This window comes from Gekko japonicus, unplaced genomic scaffold (genome assembly GCF_001447785.1).
Source record: "Gekko japonicus isolate JY-2015 unplaced genomic scaffold, Gekko_japonicus_V1.1 scaffold21, whole genome shotgun sequence".
Taxonomy (NCBI): domain Eukaryota; kingdom Metazoa; phylum Chordata; class Lepidosauria; order Squamata; family Gekkonidae; genus Gekko; species Gekko japonicus.
This window is the reverse complement of record NW_015173122.1, coordinates 2,095,777-2,111,343: the sequence shown is the minus strand read 5'-3', so window position 1 is coordinate 2,111,343 and position 15,567 is coordinate 2,095,777. Positions and strand designations below refer to the sequence as shown.

Sequence of the window (15,567 nt, the reverse complement as noted above, 5' to 3'; positions counted from 1 at the left end):
AGAATGAAGTTTGATTCCAGTGGCATCTTTAAGACCAACGAAGTTTAATTCTGGGTATAAACTTTTGTGTGCATGCACACTTCTTCAGATACAGGATCTACGTAAAGTGGTATGCGTGCACCCAAAAGCTTATACCCAGCATTAAACTTCGTTGGTCTTAAAGATGCCACTGGAATCAAACTTTGTTCCCTTATCTTAATTTTGTGATAGATGGACGCCAATCAAGAGACCTCTGGATTACACCTGCCCACAGTGAGTGTCAGCTGCCCGTCAACTCCCGTGGGAGCTCTCTTTTTTTTCTGGCAGATACCAATCTGGAAATAACATGTTCTGTTGCCAGATTTCTAGCCCTTGAAGTTCCTCTGTGCAATTACAGATATTGATTCTACTTTGCCATGTTGTACTTTAATGTTCACTTTTTTGCATTTTATCTTGCATTTGTTTTTTACTTTGCTTAAGACCTTTGTTCAGAAGAGCATAACAGTAAAAGGAAAGTCAATTAGGAAGATGGAGGTAAACACCTCCCCCACCCCCGGCTTCCTGCTCAACTAGTTCTGAACTTCAGCAGTCGGTGCTATGGGACAACTGCACCATACGCTTGTTAGGCAGCTACTGTTCAGGATGAATTTATCAAAAGATTTTTTTTCCCATCCCACCTTTCCTAAGCTTGCTATTAGTCGCGTGTACAAAGTAAAAAGGAATAGAAGAGCAGGACAAATCGGCCACAAACCCAGAAGCAAACAGTTTTGCCTGCTGACCATTAACGTACAATCCACAAAGCAACACCAGCAGGAGCAGAAGAAACGTCATGGAGGCACTGGGTTCCCAACCTCTGGGTGGAGCCTGGAGATCTCTTGGGATTACAACTAATCTCCAGACTTCCCATGGAGAAAATGGCTGCATTATACTCCGAGGTCCTTCCCCAACCTCCACCACATCTCCAGGAATTCCCCAGTCCAAAGTTTGCAATCCTGGTGGAAGCAGAAACATACAAGCCAGTTTGGTGCAGTGGTTAAGTGCGCAGACTCTAATCTGGGAGAACCAGGTTTGATTCCCCACTCCTCCACATGCAGCTCCTGGTGTGACCTTGGGTCAGTCACAAGTTCTTTCAGAGCTGTTCTCTCAAGGGCAGTTCTCAAGAGAGCTCTCTCAGCCCCACCGACCTCCCAGGGTGTCTGTTGTGGGGAGGGGAAGGGAAAGGAGTTTGTAAACTGCTCTGAGACTCCTTTGGGTAGTGAAGGGTGGGGTATAAATCCAATCTCTTCTCTCTCAGCCCCACCGACCTCCCAGGGTGTCTGTTGTGGGGAGGGGAAGGGAAAGGAGTTTGTAAACTGCTCTGAGACTCCCTTGGGTAGTGAAGGGCGGGGTATAAATCCAATCTCCTCTTCTTCTTTAATCCAAGATGCACTTTACAGGTTTCCCCTAAATGTTAGTGAAGGTGGCACCTTCCTATTCTGCGGTAGTCCATTCCACCAAATCAGAGTACCAATCGAGACCACCAACGGAAGTCGGGTACGGGATACTTCTAAGATGGGAGTGGACAGTGAGAGCAGGAGGGAGATGCATAGCTAGCACATGGGTTCATCTCAAGAAAGGTACGTGGGTCACGACAGATCTGGAAGGTGGCACCGTGCGCCTTTGATTGAACACAGAAACTAGCACCTTCTGCATCTGTGTAGAACAGGAAATGCAGATTCAGGGGTGGTTTCTCAGTCAGGAAATGAACAGCCACATTAAGCTACATGTTCCGAGAGCTCTTGAAGGGCACTCCCACACATCAACTGTGTTCTGTAGTTCAGCCTAGAGCCAACAGGATGTGGACTGGTGAGCCCAAATCAGTGAAGACCAGAAAAAGGGGAAGACCACTATTTCGAGCACGGTGGGCCAAAAGCAGCTCACCAGTCCCTGGAATTTGGCAATTTCTCGCTGCACAGGGGAGGCCGTTCTTAATTGTTTCCCCCTTACAATTCCTCTGGGGCCTCCCCACTTGCTCCCTTGAGTATCAAACGTAATGGTTGAGTGCCTGTTTAGCAAGGCAGCAAAATGGGATACTCCCCACAGGCAAGGCAGAGGTTTCTACATACTCAGCTGTGTTGAAGAACGTGACTCTGCCGGTTGGAAAACCCTACCTGACTGAGCATGCCCAGTCCTCATTCTCCTGCTTTAAATCCAGAACATTATCCTCCTTAAATCTCAAACTGCTTTTCCTAGAAAACGAGAGGTGGGGGGGTGGGAATGCCCAATTATTTATCTGACAGCAAATAAACTATCTTCTGTGAGAGCAACCTCCTGCAGCAGGCTGATAAGCATGTGGAAGCGGATGGAGCATTAGAAGAGAACCAGAGCCCGCAGCATGATGCCCGTGGGTGCCATGAATGTTCCCTTTAAGCTGTGGAGTCTTGTGGGGGGAAATTCTACTTTGTGAGCTACTGGCATTAAAGTTGTGAGCGAGCGATTTGGCTCCTGCATAAATTAGTTTGCTCTGGAGCCCCATCCTTCCTGAGCCGAGACAAAAATGTGTGAGCCAGAGGCTAAAAAACTGTGAGCTAGCTCACCCTAACTCAGCTTAGAGGGAACACTGGCCATGGTGCCTGCAGACGCCTTTCCCGGTGCCAAGTATTTTTAGAAAGCGTGTGGGGCCCGGCAGGACCACCAGGGCTTCTGATTGGCCACTGGAGATCTGACAGATACTGCCGGATACATCAAGACGGGTAGCCGTGTTAAGTCAGTCCGTAGCAGTAGAAAAGAATGAGTCCAGTAGCACCTTCAAGACTGACCCAATTTTGACAGGGGAGGCGCTTCAGATAGCTGTATCTGAAGAAGGGAGCAGTGACTCACGAAAGCGCCTCCCCTGCCACAAATTTTGTTAGTCTTTACGATGCTACTGGACTCTCACTCTTTTCTGCAGATACTGCCAGATGAGTGTTCCTTAACTACCTCAATATGTACACTTGTCTCCGGCCCCGGCTCCTGCCAACCTAGCAGTTTGAAAGCAAGAAATTGCAAGTAGATAAATAGGGACCGCTTCGGTGGGAAGGTAACAGCGTTCCGTGCGCCTTGGTGTTTAGTCATGCCGGCCACATGACCACGGAGAAGTCTTCAGACAACGCTGGCACTTTGGCTTGGAAATGGAGATCAGCACCACCCCCTAGAGCCGGATTCGACTAGCTTTCGAGCAAGGCAAACCTTTACCTTTACTAGAACAAATTTAGAGTCCAGTGGCACCTTTAAGACCAACAGACTTATTTTGACATATTTATTGCTTTACAAGAGTTGACCTTATAACCTTAGCTTGTTATTTAGTTTGGCCTTGCAGATCTTAAAACATCTTCATCATGTTACAGGTTAATTTGCTGTTCAGCCTGTCTATAAGTTTGAACCTTCCCTTCCCTCCAACGTATTCGAAAAAAGTATGTGCACACATGGAAGCTCATACCTTGAATAAAACTTTGTTGGTAAGAACATAAGAGAAGCCAATGTTGGATCAAGCCAAAGGCCCATCCAGTCCAACACTCTGTCACACAGTGGCCAAAACTTCCAGGTGATATCAGGAGGTCCAACAGAGGGGCCAGGACACTAGGAGCCTTCACACTATTGACCCCCCCAAGCACCAAAAATCCAGAGCATCACTTGGCCCGGAGTCCCTAGCTACACCTTGTGGCTAATAGCCACCGATGGACCTCTGCTCCACGTGCTTATCTAATTCCCTCTTGAAGCCGTCCATGCTTGTAGCCGCCACCACCTCCTGTGGCACTGAATTCCATGTGTTAATCACTCTTTGGGTGAAGAAGTACTTCCTTTTATCTGTTCTAACCCGACCGCTCAGCGTTTTCATGGAGTGCCCACGAATTCTTGTATTGTGAGAAAGGGAGAAAAAGGTGCCACTGGACTCTAAATTTGTTCTCCTGCTTCAGACCAACATAGCTGACCACCTGGATCTATGTACACTTGCGTGTATGAAAGAACATATTTTTAAACAATATCTTCATTTTTAAAGGCATCCTATCAAACAGAGATCGTGCCTGAAATGCTGAAAAGCTACAATGGGAGTGATGTATAGCCTCATTCCTGTGACAGCCATTCTGTGGTCGCACCCACTACCCTGTCAGATTTCCAAAGGTGCCTGCTGGGTCAAAATGGTTGAGGACCCCTAGACCCCTGAGTGCAAATCCCCCCTCTTGCTATGGAAGCTCACTGGCTTTGGGCCAATCACACTCTCTCGTCTCATCTACCCTGCAGGGTTGCTGTTCTGAGAAAAACAGAAGAGGGGAGAGTGGTGTTGTACGCCACTTTGGATCCCCATTAGGGAGAGAAGAGGGTACAAATAAGAATACACAGCTGTGTTCCCAAGAGGGGTGCACCACGAACAGCAACAGGACAAGATTCTACACCATGCATACACAACACAGGAGCAAAGTTTAACAGTATTAAGACAACACGATATTGACAGGCCAACCAACAATCTTCCCTGCAAACTGTGCAGTGAGTTTAACCTTCAAAGCGACACAGCCATTCTTGGTGCCACCATTTTAGAGAAAATAAAGCAATTTCTTCATAGATCAATGCATGCACAAGAGCCCCATAATAACTTTTATTAGGATCAGAATTGCCTTCAAGCTCTCCAGAATTCTTAATCAGGCTGGCTGTTAAAAGGGGTGAGGATCAACAGTATAACATCTTTTAGACCTCTTCCTGCAACCGGGTTAGAACGCTCGACTCCAACAGGATATGGCTATAGTGGTTAGGAGCGCGGACTCTAATCTGGGAGAACTGGGTTTGATTTCCTGCTCCTCCACATGCAGCTGCTGGCGTGTCCTTGGACAAGCCATGGTTCTCTCAGAACTGTTCTCTCAAGGGCAGTTCTCGGGAGAGCTCTCTCAGCCCCAACTACCTCACAGGGTGTCTGCTGTGGGGAGGGGAAGGGATTGTAAGCCGCTCTGAGACACCTTCGGGTAGTGAAGGGCAGGGTATAAAGCCAATCTCTCCTTCAGCGTGGTATAATAGTTCAACGGGAGACCCAGGTTCAAATTCCCCATTCTGCTACGATGATCACCAAGTGATCTTGGGCCAGTTACTCACTCTCAGACTAACCTGCGCCATGGGGTTGCTGCGAGCATAAAACAAAAAAAGAGAAGAACTCTGTACGCCACCTTGAGCACCTTGGAAGAAGGGTAGAATAAAAATCACACTGAGAGCAGGGTTTTGCCAACCTACAAACGGGCAAAATGAACAACTGCCTGTACATGGGCCTTTTCCGTTGTGCCCCCACCTTATGGAGCGGCCTGCCTGAGGGAGTCAGGAAGCCTTCCACTCTCCCGGCTTTCCACCAACTGTGCAAAGTTGAACTATTCAAGAGGGCTTTTCTACAGAAGCAATATCAGAGTTGCACTCTAGTGAATGATTCACAGAGCTACTTGGAAAAATAATTAGGGACTGTGGTCTAGACTACTGTGTACAGGTTGTGGAAACTAGAGATTCTGCTATGGAATTTTTACATCACTTAATGTGTCATGTTAATGCTTATGCTGTGTTTCAGTTCCGTTTTTAGACTTCCGGTTGGCCCTACAACCATACCCTTATTACGTTGTTTACTGAATGTCCCGTCCATCGATTATATTGACTCACTCTGTAATGTGCCTTAAATCCAAGTGAGAAAGGTGGACTATAAATAAAAAATAAAATACATTTTTTTTAAAAAAGTGGTCCTCATTAACCACTCTGGAGATTAATTGTAATAGATGCACAAAGTAAAGCATCCATGTAAACCAAATTAGCTAGTATTGCCTAGCTGTGTCTTCCCTTGAAGAATGCTTTCCTTGGTTGGCTAAATTCAGGCATTCCCCAAATACACAAGGTATAGGCAGCCACCCTGAGCCGTAACAAGATCCAAAAATGAAAGCCATACGAGACACAGTAACAGCACAGTAAGATTTCAAGTGCTCAGAACGCTTCATCAACCTGGCCACTGGCAAATTCTTGATCAACTCAGTGCTATCAGTTGGATGGCACCCATTTTTCATTGCTTCTTGCATGGGTTCAGCCTGGTATTAGCCACACGCAGCACCCAATGGAGTCTATCCAAACCACAAAGAGGCCTGAAGAGCTGGAGTATGCACTATGCTGTGCTACTTTGGCCTTTCATTTTTGGATTTTGCAATGGGCCAGCACAGCACAGCTATCTCTTCCAAGTGATCAGTGTCTCATTGGCTATGCAAAGACACAAAGCTGAGGCATTTATTGAAACACTCACAATGCCTGTTGTTTGTTTCCATGGCAAGAAGGGTGAGCTTCCTGCTCTTAAGTGATCCGGCCTCTGAAGCAATTGACTTAAACCTGTTTATAAGACACGGCGAAGGCCTGGGGTAGGGGTGACCATAGACATTTATTTTCCCCAAGGATGCCCTTTTTTCCCAAAGGAAAAACTGTTACGTTTGGGAGAGGAAGAGGAAAAAGTCACGAAATATTATCTTTTGGAATTTGTGAAATCCCTTTAAAAACATGGTTTTATTCACTCAAATATGTAGCGTAAAGATTATGTAAGAACCTATAGCATCAGCCAAGGATAACTGCAAGTATACTGTAGGCAGGCACAGCATATTTTCAAGGATATTTGTTTAAATGTATCATTAACATGCTATAATGTGGATGAACCTAACATTCTAAACCTGAGATTCAAATATCTTCTAACTCTACTGTTATTTGTTGCCGTACAAGACTTTCTGTCCAAGATAACTCTTGCTTACCTAAAAATTGTTTTTTATTTTTAAATTTTCCTACCTCACATTAAATAAAACAGTGGCTAAGGTAAAACAGGGTGCAGCACTTATTTAGGTAAATATTTCCCGCTTCTCTCTACAATGGGCACCCAAAGCAGCTAACTCCACCCTCCATTTTATCCTAACAACCCTGCGAAGTAGGTTCTTGTCAGATCTCGGAAGCTAAGAAGCAGGGCCAACCCTGGCAAGTACTTGGGAGAACTCCAAGGAATACCAGGGCTGGGAAACAGAGGCAGGCAACAGTAAGGCACCTCTCTGAAACGTCCTAGCCCCACTAGGGGTCACCAGAAGTCAACTCTGACTTCCAGGCACACACACACACAAAATAACTCTGCACAGTAGGCTAGCTTGAAAGTGACTGTTGCAAGGTCACCTAGTGAGCCTTCATGGCAGTTAGGATTCAAACCCAAGACTCCCAGATTCTAGTCCAACGTTCTAGCGACTTTATGCTAGTGCTCTTCACTTTTTTTCTGCTGTCAAGTCACAGCTGAATTATGGCGACCCCGAAGGGTTTTCAAGGCAAGAGACGTTCAGAGGTGGTTTGCATTGCCTGCCTCCGTGTCACACCCCTGGAATTCCCTGCAGGTCTCCCATCCAAATACCAGCCGGGGTCGCCCCTGCTTAACTTCTGAGATCTGAGAGACGGGGCTAGCCTGGGCTTGCTGGCTATATTAAATCTTACTTGAACAAAGGCATTTGCATTTTTAAATTTCTTAAGCAGGCCAACTAGTATAGTTTTATATTCTAAGTTATAAATGATGCATCTTATGCTGCTAGAGCAATAAGCTGAGGATTTATAGGTAAATATTGCCCAGATGGGAGTACCAGACCACCTCACATGTCTCTTGAGAAACCTGTATAAGGGCCAAGAAGCGACAGTTAGAACCGGATATGGAACAACTGATTGGTTCAGCATAGGAAAAGGAGTACGACAAGGATGTATATTGTCACCTTGCTTATTTAATATATATGCAGAGTACATCATGCGAAATGCTGGCCTGGATGAATCACAAGCGGGAATTAAGATTGCTGGGGAAAAGATCAACAACCTCAGATATGCAGATGATACCACTCTAATGGCAGAAAGTGAAGAGGACCTAAAGAGCCTCTTGCTCAGGATAAAAGAGGAGAGCGCAAAAGTGGGCTTGAAGCTCAACATCAAAAAAACTAAGATCATGGCATCCGGCCCCATCACTCCTTGGCAAATAGAAGGGGAAGTCGTGGAAGTAGTGACAGACTTCACGATCCTGGGATCCCAGATCACCGCAGACTGTGACAGCAGCCATGAAATTAAAAGACACCTGCTCCTTGGGAGGAAAGCGATGGCGAACCTAAACAGCATGATAAAAAGTAGAGACATCACCCTGCCAACAAAAGTCTGCATAGTCAAAGCAATGGTATTCCCAGTAGTCATGTAAGGCTGCGAGAGTTGGAATATAAGGAAGGCCGAGCGCCGAAGAATAGATTCTTTTGAACTATGGTGCTGGAGAAGACTCTTGAGAGTCCCTTGGACTGCAAGAAGAACAAATCAGTCAATCCTAAAAGAAATCAACCCTGACTGTTCCCTGGAAGGCCAGATAATGAAACTGAAGCTCAAAGACTTTGGCCACCCAATGAGAAGGGAGCACTCACTGGAGAAGACCCTGATGCTGGGAAAGATTGAAGGTCAAAGAAGATGGGGACGCCAAAGGATGAGATGGTTAGACAGTGTCATAGATGCAACGAACATGAAATTGAGCAAACGTCAGAGGACGGCGGAAGACAGGAGGGCCTGACGGGAGCTGGTCCATGGGGTAGCGAAGAGTCGGACTCGACTGTGCGACTGAACAACAATTGGCCACGTTTCAATTTCTATCAAAGAAAAGGCTTTATGCCAATGCCTTGAAGAATTTCTAGAATTTTTACATCTCTCGTGTTTCAACTTCCAGCACAAAAAGCACCAACAGTCCCACCCTGGCCTCTTCAGCACTGTCATTTTTGTCACTCATTTGTCCCAATTGCTTCAGGGTAGTCCCCGTCTCCCCCCCCAAAAAATGTGTTTTTCTTTCTCTAGTAGTCCCAGAGGGAGCAAAACACATGTGGAAAGGGGGGGGGGGACACCCAAAGCAAGAGGGGAAAACGAGCGACAAAAGTGACAGTGCGTAAGTGGCCCTTGTCACCGCCCAATCTGCATTGTTCATATGGGTCTGCAGCCGTGGCTCCCACTTCTGCTATCGCTAAGTAGGCCTTTCCCCCCACCTTCGTTACCAAGGTAATCAAGATCAAAGGAATACAGTGTCATGGTGATCTATAGCCAATCTCAGGTGAACCTGCACAGCCTGAGAAGGCAAACCCTTCCTACATTGAGAATATCCATGATGCCAGTCACTAAGATCGCCCTCACTCCAAGCCAGCAGGCCCCTACAGCAGCACTGATGTGGCGCATGCACACTTTTATAAACTGCACATCCCCTCCCGGCCCTCTTAACTCAATCCTAATTTGACCCAAGCCCTATTGACAATAACAAGTATTAATCAAGACGACCATCGGTTTTGCGTGTTGTATGCAAAGGCCCAGCTATACTTACATGCTCTAATTGTGACCCCCCTTTGTTGCTAGAGGGCATCACCAGTATGAGAATTTGAGGGACAAAGGTAATCCATGGGGCAAAATATCCTTCCAGGTCCCAAGGTACAGGTGATTACAGCAGTTGTTCAAGTTGCCCATCTCTGCTTAACCCCGCCCCCAGCGCAATTTTTTTGGTTTGAAAACACATCTGGAGTCAGCGTGGTAGTAATATCTGTTTATTGTGCAATTCTATTGTACAGCTCTGACAATACTCTGCTTAGATGATCCCAATCTGAAAAGAAACAAAAAAAGAACTGTATGAGTTGTATGACCCACCACCCTCAAAGACTCAAGCCTCTACAAACACTCAGGTAGAAAGCCCTCTCCATGTTCCAGCAGAAAAGGCTGTACCTCAGACATCTCTTAAGGAAGCAAGCCCCTCAAGGCATGAACCCACTAGTACGCGGCCTCCATGGCTAGCAATAAGCTCCAAAGACTGCATCTCATGGAGCTTATAAAATCTGACTTTGTTCTCACACGTACTCTGTGGTACTGATGGATTATGGCTCATACCAGAGGCACAACTGCAAGTTTGGGTTGGGGAGGGGGTCTTTTTAAAAAAGGACAGAAAAATTGAAGAATAAAACATAAAAGACAACCAAGGGAACAGCTGTGTAAAAGGAAATATTTTGAAAGACGAATGGCAAACTGTACCTGCCAAAATTCACCTTTTATAAAGGAGCATTGCCCTCCTGGTCACCCTAAAGAGGACAGGCATACATGGTGTAAAAGTAGAGGTGGGTTCCATGTTGCATTAGAGGATCTAGGCACAGGTCCAGAGGGACATGAAGTACCTATACTACTTTATGCAGATGATGTTAAGGGTGGGGAGATAGAACAAGTGTCTCATTTCAAATATTTGGGTATAGTGTTTAGCTGCAACCGCCATTGGAAACATCATATGAGAGCAGCAACTGAAATTGCCAAAGCAAATTCTAATGCCCTCCTTAGCTTCTACTATTCAAGAGGCGGCCAGTATGTTCCGATGGCCACTGCAGCTTTTAATGTGAAAATTACTTCCCAATTTTTATATGGGGCTGCTATCTGGATTAAAGAAATTTCTGAATCATCAGATCAGATCCTTCTCCAGTTCCTGCGTAGAACTGCAGGAGTCCCTAAATGTGTCGCACTTAAGAGAAGAATCTGCACAATGTTCCTTTGAGTCGAGAGCCTGGAAGGCCATCTTTAAATTGAGATTGAAAGTTCTTTATATGACACCTAATGACACCTAATGCCCAAGGGGATCTATTTTTTAAAGGAGGATAATTATAAACGTACGTGGGCAAAACATATAGATAACAAGCTGGAGAGGATTGGTCTTGCCTCTACAATGCTTAACAATATAAACTATCAAGAAGCACTAAATTTTATTAGATTGAGGGTGACTAACATTGACCGACTCAGCACTTCAATTTGTGCTAGGCGAGTATGCTCCAACTCTACCTTAGGGGTTGTGCCACCTAAGAAAATTCCCTCATATATGAGCTTCCTTACATCCCCTAGACTTAGATATGCCTTCACACTTGCTAGGTTGAATGTTTTTCCAACTGCAGAGCTAATTGGCCGTTTTGCTAAAAAACAGTATTCAAATTGATTGTGGATCAGGTGCAATAAAGACCTTAGATCATCTTATGTTATTTTGCCACCAGTGGATTGGCCCCAGATCCTGTTGGATTACTCCTGTTTTACATAGACATCACCTCCTTATGGAACCTTGGGTGACAACCATACTGCTAGCAGATGAGGACCCTGAAACGACTCGCTTGGTGGCAAAATATCTATCGATAGTGCTATTTTTAAAGTGGCTTTGAAATGCTATAGGTAGTTTTATGTATACACATTTTAAAATTCTAAAACTAATTTCCATAGTATCATGGGATTTTATAGAATTTATGGAAGTTTATAAAATGTTGTCTATTAATATATGGCCGGGGTCCAACATACCTAAGGGACCGCCTTTCCCTATATGTTCCCCTGCGGGCACTATGGTCAGGAACGCAACATCTCCTGACGATGCCAGGCCCCAAGGAGGCCAGGCTGTCTGCTACAAATTGAATTTATAAAATAAATAAATAAATATTGTTCATGAGCATAGGTCTAGAAAGGCTGGCCTGCAGGACCAGCCATGCAATTTCAAACACAACTGCCAGGTGTCATTTCTACCCTTACGGAGAAACAAGGCCACAATAGAAGCCGCAGTGAAGAAGAAAAAGGTTGAAAGTCATCCTCCTTACCTTGTTGGCAACATCTAGCGCATCATAATCTGGAGCAAGACGGACATAAGCTTTTTTCTCACCATCAGGCCTAGAATGGGACAAGTAGTGTTAGCTTTTGGAGTAGCTCATTATCACATCATTCCCACTTTTAAAAAGTGTGAATGTGCAAAGAAATATCCAGAAAGTTTTCTGTTGCCAAATAGGCAAGAAAATATGGTACCTTAAAAAATTAAGTGGCTTCACCTCAGGACATTTCTAAATTCTTATTTGAACTAAAAACAAGTGTACTAAGTATATAAGCTGCAGACCAGAAGGTCTGTAGTTCAGCAGTTCAAGACCCGAGTGCCTCGTGACGGAGTGAGCTCCCATCTCCAGCCCCAGCTCCTGCCAAGCTAGTAGTTTGAAAGCAAGAAATGGCAAGTAGATAAATAGGTCCTACTTCGATGGGAAGGTAACAGTGTTCCATGTGCCTCGCCATTTAGTCATGCTGGCCACATGACCACAGAAATATCTTCGGACAATGCTGGCTCTTCGGCTTGGAAATGGAAATGAGCACCGCACCCTAGAGTCAGATTTGACTAGCATTCGAGCAAGGGAAACCTTTACCGTTTATCTTTAAGTATACCAAACTATTGTGTGCACTAAATTATACACAATGCATTCCAGGTTCAAAACACAGGCAATCGTATGTCGATTTAATTAACAAGGCAGTATCTAATACGTTGGAAATCATTTATCTTCTCATCACCATCTCTGGAGAGATCTCTGTGCATCAGTGGTTCCTTTGAAAGCATCACATGGTTCAGTTCGAAAGTGTTTCCATCATCTGCACAGAGCACTCCCACCCCGCGCACACTCCACCGTTACTCACCGAATCAATGTGTTGACCTTGGCCACGTCAATGTCATACAATTTCTTGACTGCCTGCTTGATTTGGTGCTTATTTGCTTTCACATCCACAATGAAGACCAGCGTGTTGTTGTCCTCGATCTTTTTCATGGCTGATTCTGTAGTCAGTGGGAACTTAATGATGGCATAGTGGTCGAGCCTGCGGTCCAGTACAGGAAAAAAAACCTGTGTTTACTCACAACAGTTAAGGCTATTACTGGTTGAGTAAGTCAACTCTTGTCCATCTCTGCGCACAGATCCAGGTGCATCAGTATCTAATAAGCTATAATCACAAGCAATCAGGCTTTGGTCGCTAGAGAATCATCACGTGCACCTCTGGTCCTGTACTTGGACCAGAATATTTACTGTGTAGAACTAAACTCTACATCTTACAACAGCACTACAGATAAGATTAGAATCTCAACAGCCAATCAACAGCAAAAGAACCTCCTCAGGAAAGTTCCTCCATTAGCATGTCACAGCCTGGGAAACTCCTACAAGAGAATGACACAGCCCTACCCCACCCTCCTTAGATATAAATTATCTGCCTACCATTTTTCTTCTCACATTGACACAGAGAGTACTCCATCTTGCTGTATCATACCTCTAAGGATGCCAGTCACGGCTGTTGGCAAAATGTCAGGTACTACAATGCCAAGACCATGGCCATACAGCCCGGAAAATCTACAGTAACTAATGAATTGGGGCCGTGAAAGCCTTCGACAACATATAGAGCTAAACTATTCGGGGGGAGGAGAAGGGGAGAAGCCCCACATCCTCATTAAGGATTAAAAAGGACCACACAGTTAAGGAGGTGGAATTCCACCTGTATTGGCCTCCCCTGCTCTACTGCCTTCTGTTTTCTTCTCGCCCACCCACTTGGCTTAGTATGTTATCATCTACGGGCACACACATGTGGAGTTCTGGGAATAGTAGTTACTTGTACTACAATTGCCATCTAATTTTTTAGGCCTAAGTGATTTACATTGGCTATCGATTGATTGTAATGTATGGCTAATTGTTTTTATTGTGTTTTACTGTTTATAGGAATTGTTGTAACCTGGCCTGTCCTCCTAAGGAAGTTTAGAAACGTAATAGAGGGCCAAAAGTTGTAATATGGCACACTGTCTCTGACAAGGCAATTTTATTTGCACTCTTAGGACCTAAACTGGAAGGTACATAATATCTCCAGTTCATACAACAACTTCTGACACAAGACCAGATTTATTTGTGGCCCCAAATAGAAACTTTTTGGTGTGTCATTCAATTCCATATTGGAACATTCCAATTTTGGTCCTATTTTATTTATTTGTTTAATTGTTAATTGCCTTACATGTGTTACAGGGACTCTCTTGCTTGTTATATTTTGCACTATTTGACCTCTGAAGAAGGCTCTTATGAGCCAAAACAAGTCAGGTCACACTCTGTTCTCTTTTGTGTGTATTTGTAACTCTGTACATTTTATGAGGCTTCATTTGGGCCCCCTACTAGGTTTCTATATGTCTTTGTAATAAACACTACTTTGTACACTTATGTTTTTAACTATTGGTCCTCTATTGGTCCTAAACTTCTTTAGGAGGTTTGTGCTGTGTTGGTTTAGATTCCCCCCCCTCTTTTTTGGGGTAACCTGCCCTGAGCCTTCCTGTGCAGGGGAGGGTGGGCTAGAAATTAAGTCAATAAATTAAATAAAGATATCTTGTAGCAATATACTTGTGTGTTGTTGTTTTTTTTTAATGAGCTGCTCATTATATATAAAATGTTATCACAAGGGCAGCCACTCAGTTCTATGCACACTTACCAAAAGCCCTTTCAGTCAATACTTTTATGAAAAATAATTATTTGATTACCAAAATGCTCTTTAACTGTTAATCTCAATTAGCTAAACTGTTCCACTGTCTCAGTAACTCAAATTTGCGTATGCTCTAACCTGGATAGTCCAGGAATATAAGGGTCATGACGCGGAGGTAGGCAATGCCAAACCACCTCTAAATGTCTCTTTCATTGAAAACCTTTCAGGTCACAATGAGTTAGCTGTGATTTGATGACAAAAAAAAAATCTGTCTATGGGACTCACTGCCACAAGACATGGTACTGACAAAACTACTTTAAAGCATGATTACAGAAACTCAGGGGAAACCAGCTTCTCAGCGGCTTCCAATTCAGGGACTCAATAAAAAAAGATTTTGACAGATGAAGAGCTTGTCACTGGCCATCAGTCACAACACAAAGGTCTAAGCCCCTCATGTTCAGAAGCAGCACAGTTATGAGTACCAGATGATGGCTAGCCTCTGCAGCTCAACAGAGCCCATTCTCTCGCCACTACTAGATGGATCATGCCCAGCTTTCAGGCCCAACGTACTTGTTCCTTCTCGGTGCACTCTTCCGCGGATACTTGGGCTGCCTCCGTAACCGCAAGGTTTTGGGCCTCCGGAAGGTGGGTGACGTCCGAATTTTTTTCTTGGTGTGACTATGGACACCTTTCAAGACCGCCTTTTTAGCCTTCAGGGCTTTGGATTTTGCCTCAGTCTTCGCTGGGACAGCTACAACAAGAGGCACAGTTGAAAAGGCATGCAGGCATACTTAATATACTGCATGTAGCAAACCAGACACAGGTTCCATAATCTGAGCATGAACTCTCTGTTTAGGAAGTTTATTCACCCCTCCCCCCAATGCCTTTTGAATGAAGCAACACGTGCTTATGCCTGGCATGCGATCTAGGCACCAGATATCAGAGGGAACGACACAGAGAGGTTTAAAACATAGGCCTCAACAACGTAGTCGCTAAGCACATGATGAAAATAATAATCAGATATAAAAGACAACCAAGGGAAGGCACCCGCTTAAATTAACCCGTTTTACAGAGGATTGGGAGCAGGTCTCTTTCCCCTCTACTCAGTCCCAATAACCCCACGTGCATCTGGAAAAATGTTTCGCACTCAACGCCACCGAAACCAATTAAATCTGCGGCATAACTTATACTTCCAAGACTCTTAAAACTGCAGCCTCTTCGCTCCCGGTTGGCCGTGATAGAACAGGACGACCGGCCGCTTCCTAAGCAATCCAGCCGCTTCCAACCCTC

The 15,567-nt window shown here is 44.7% G+C and overlaps 1 protein-coding gene across 1 annotated transcript in view; it reads right to left on the bottom strand.

The window, feature by feature from the left end:
- Nucleotides 1-9,544: 9,544 nt before the first annotated feature.
- Nucleotides 9,545-15,567, bottom strand: part of RPL23A (ribosomal protein L23a) — a 6,415-nt gene continuing 392 nt past the window's right edge. The window contains exons 2-5 of the mRNA XM_015421876.1: nucleotides 14,848-15,028; nucleotides 12,472-12,648; nucleotides 11,619-11,688; nucleotides 9,545-9,616 (exon numbers count right to left, since the gene is read on the bottom strand). Coding sequence (XP_015277362.1) covers nucleotides 9,602-9,616; nucleotides 11,619-11,688; nucleotides 12,472-12,648; nucleotides 14,848-15,028 — 443 coding nt within the window. The 3' untranslated portion in view covers nucleotides 9,545-9,601. The remainder of the gene's footprint in view (nucleotides 9,617-11,618; nucleotides 11,689-12,471; nucleotides 12,649-14,847; nucleotides 15,029-15,567) is intronic.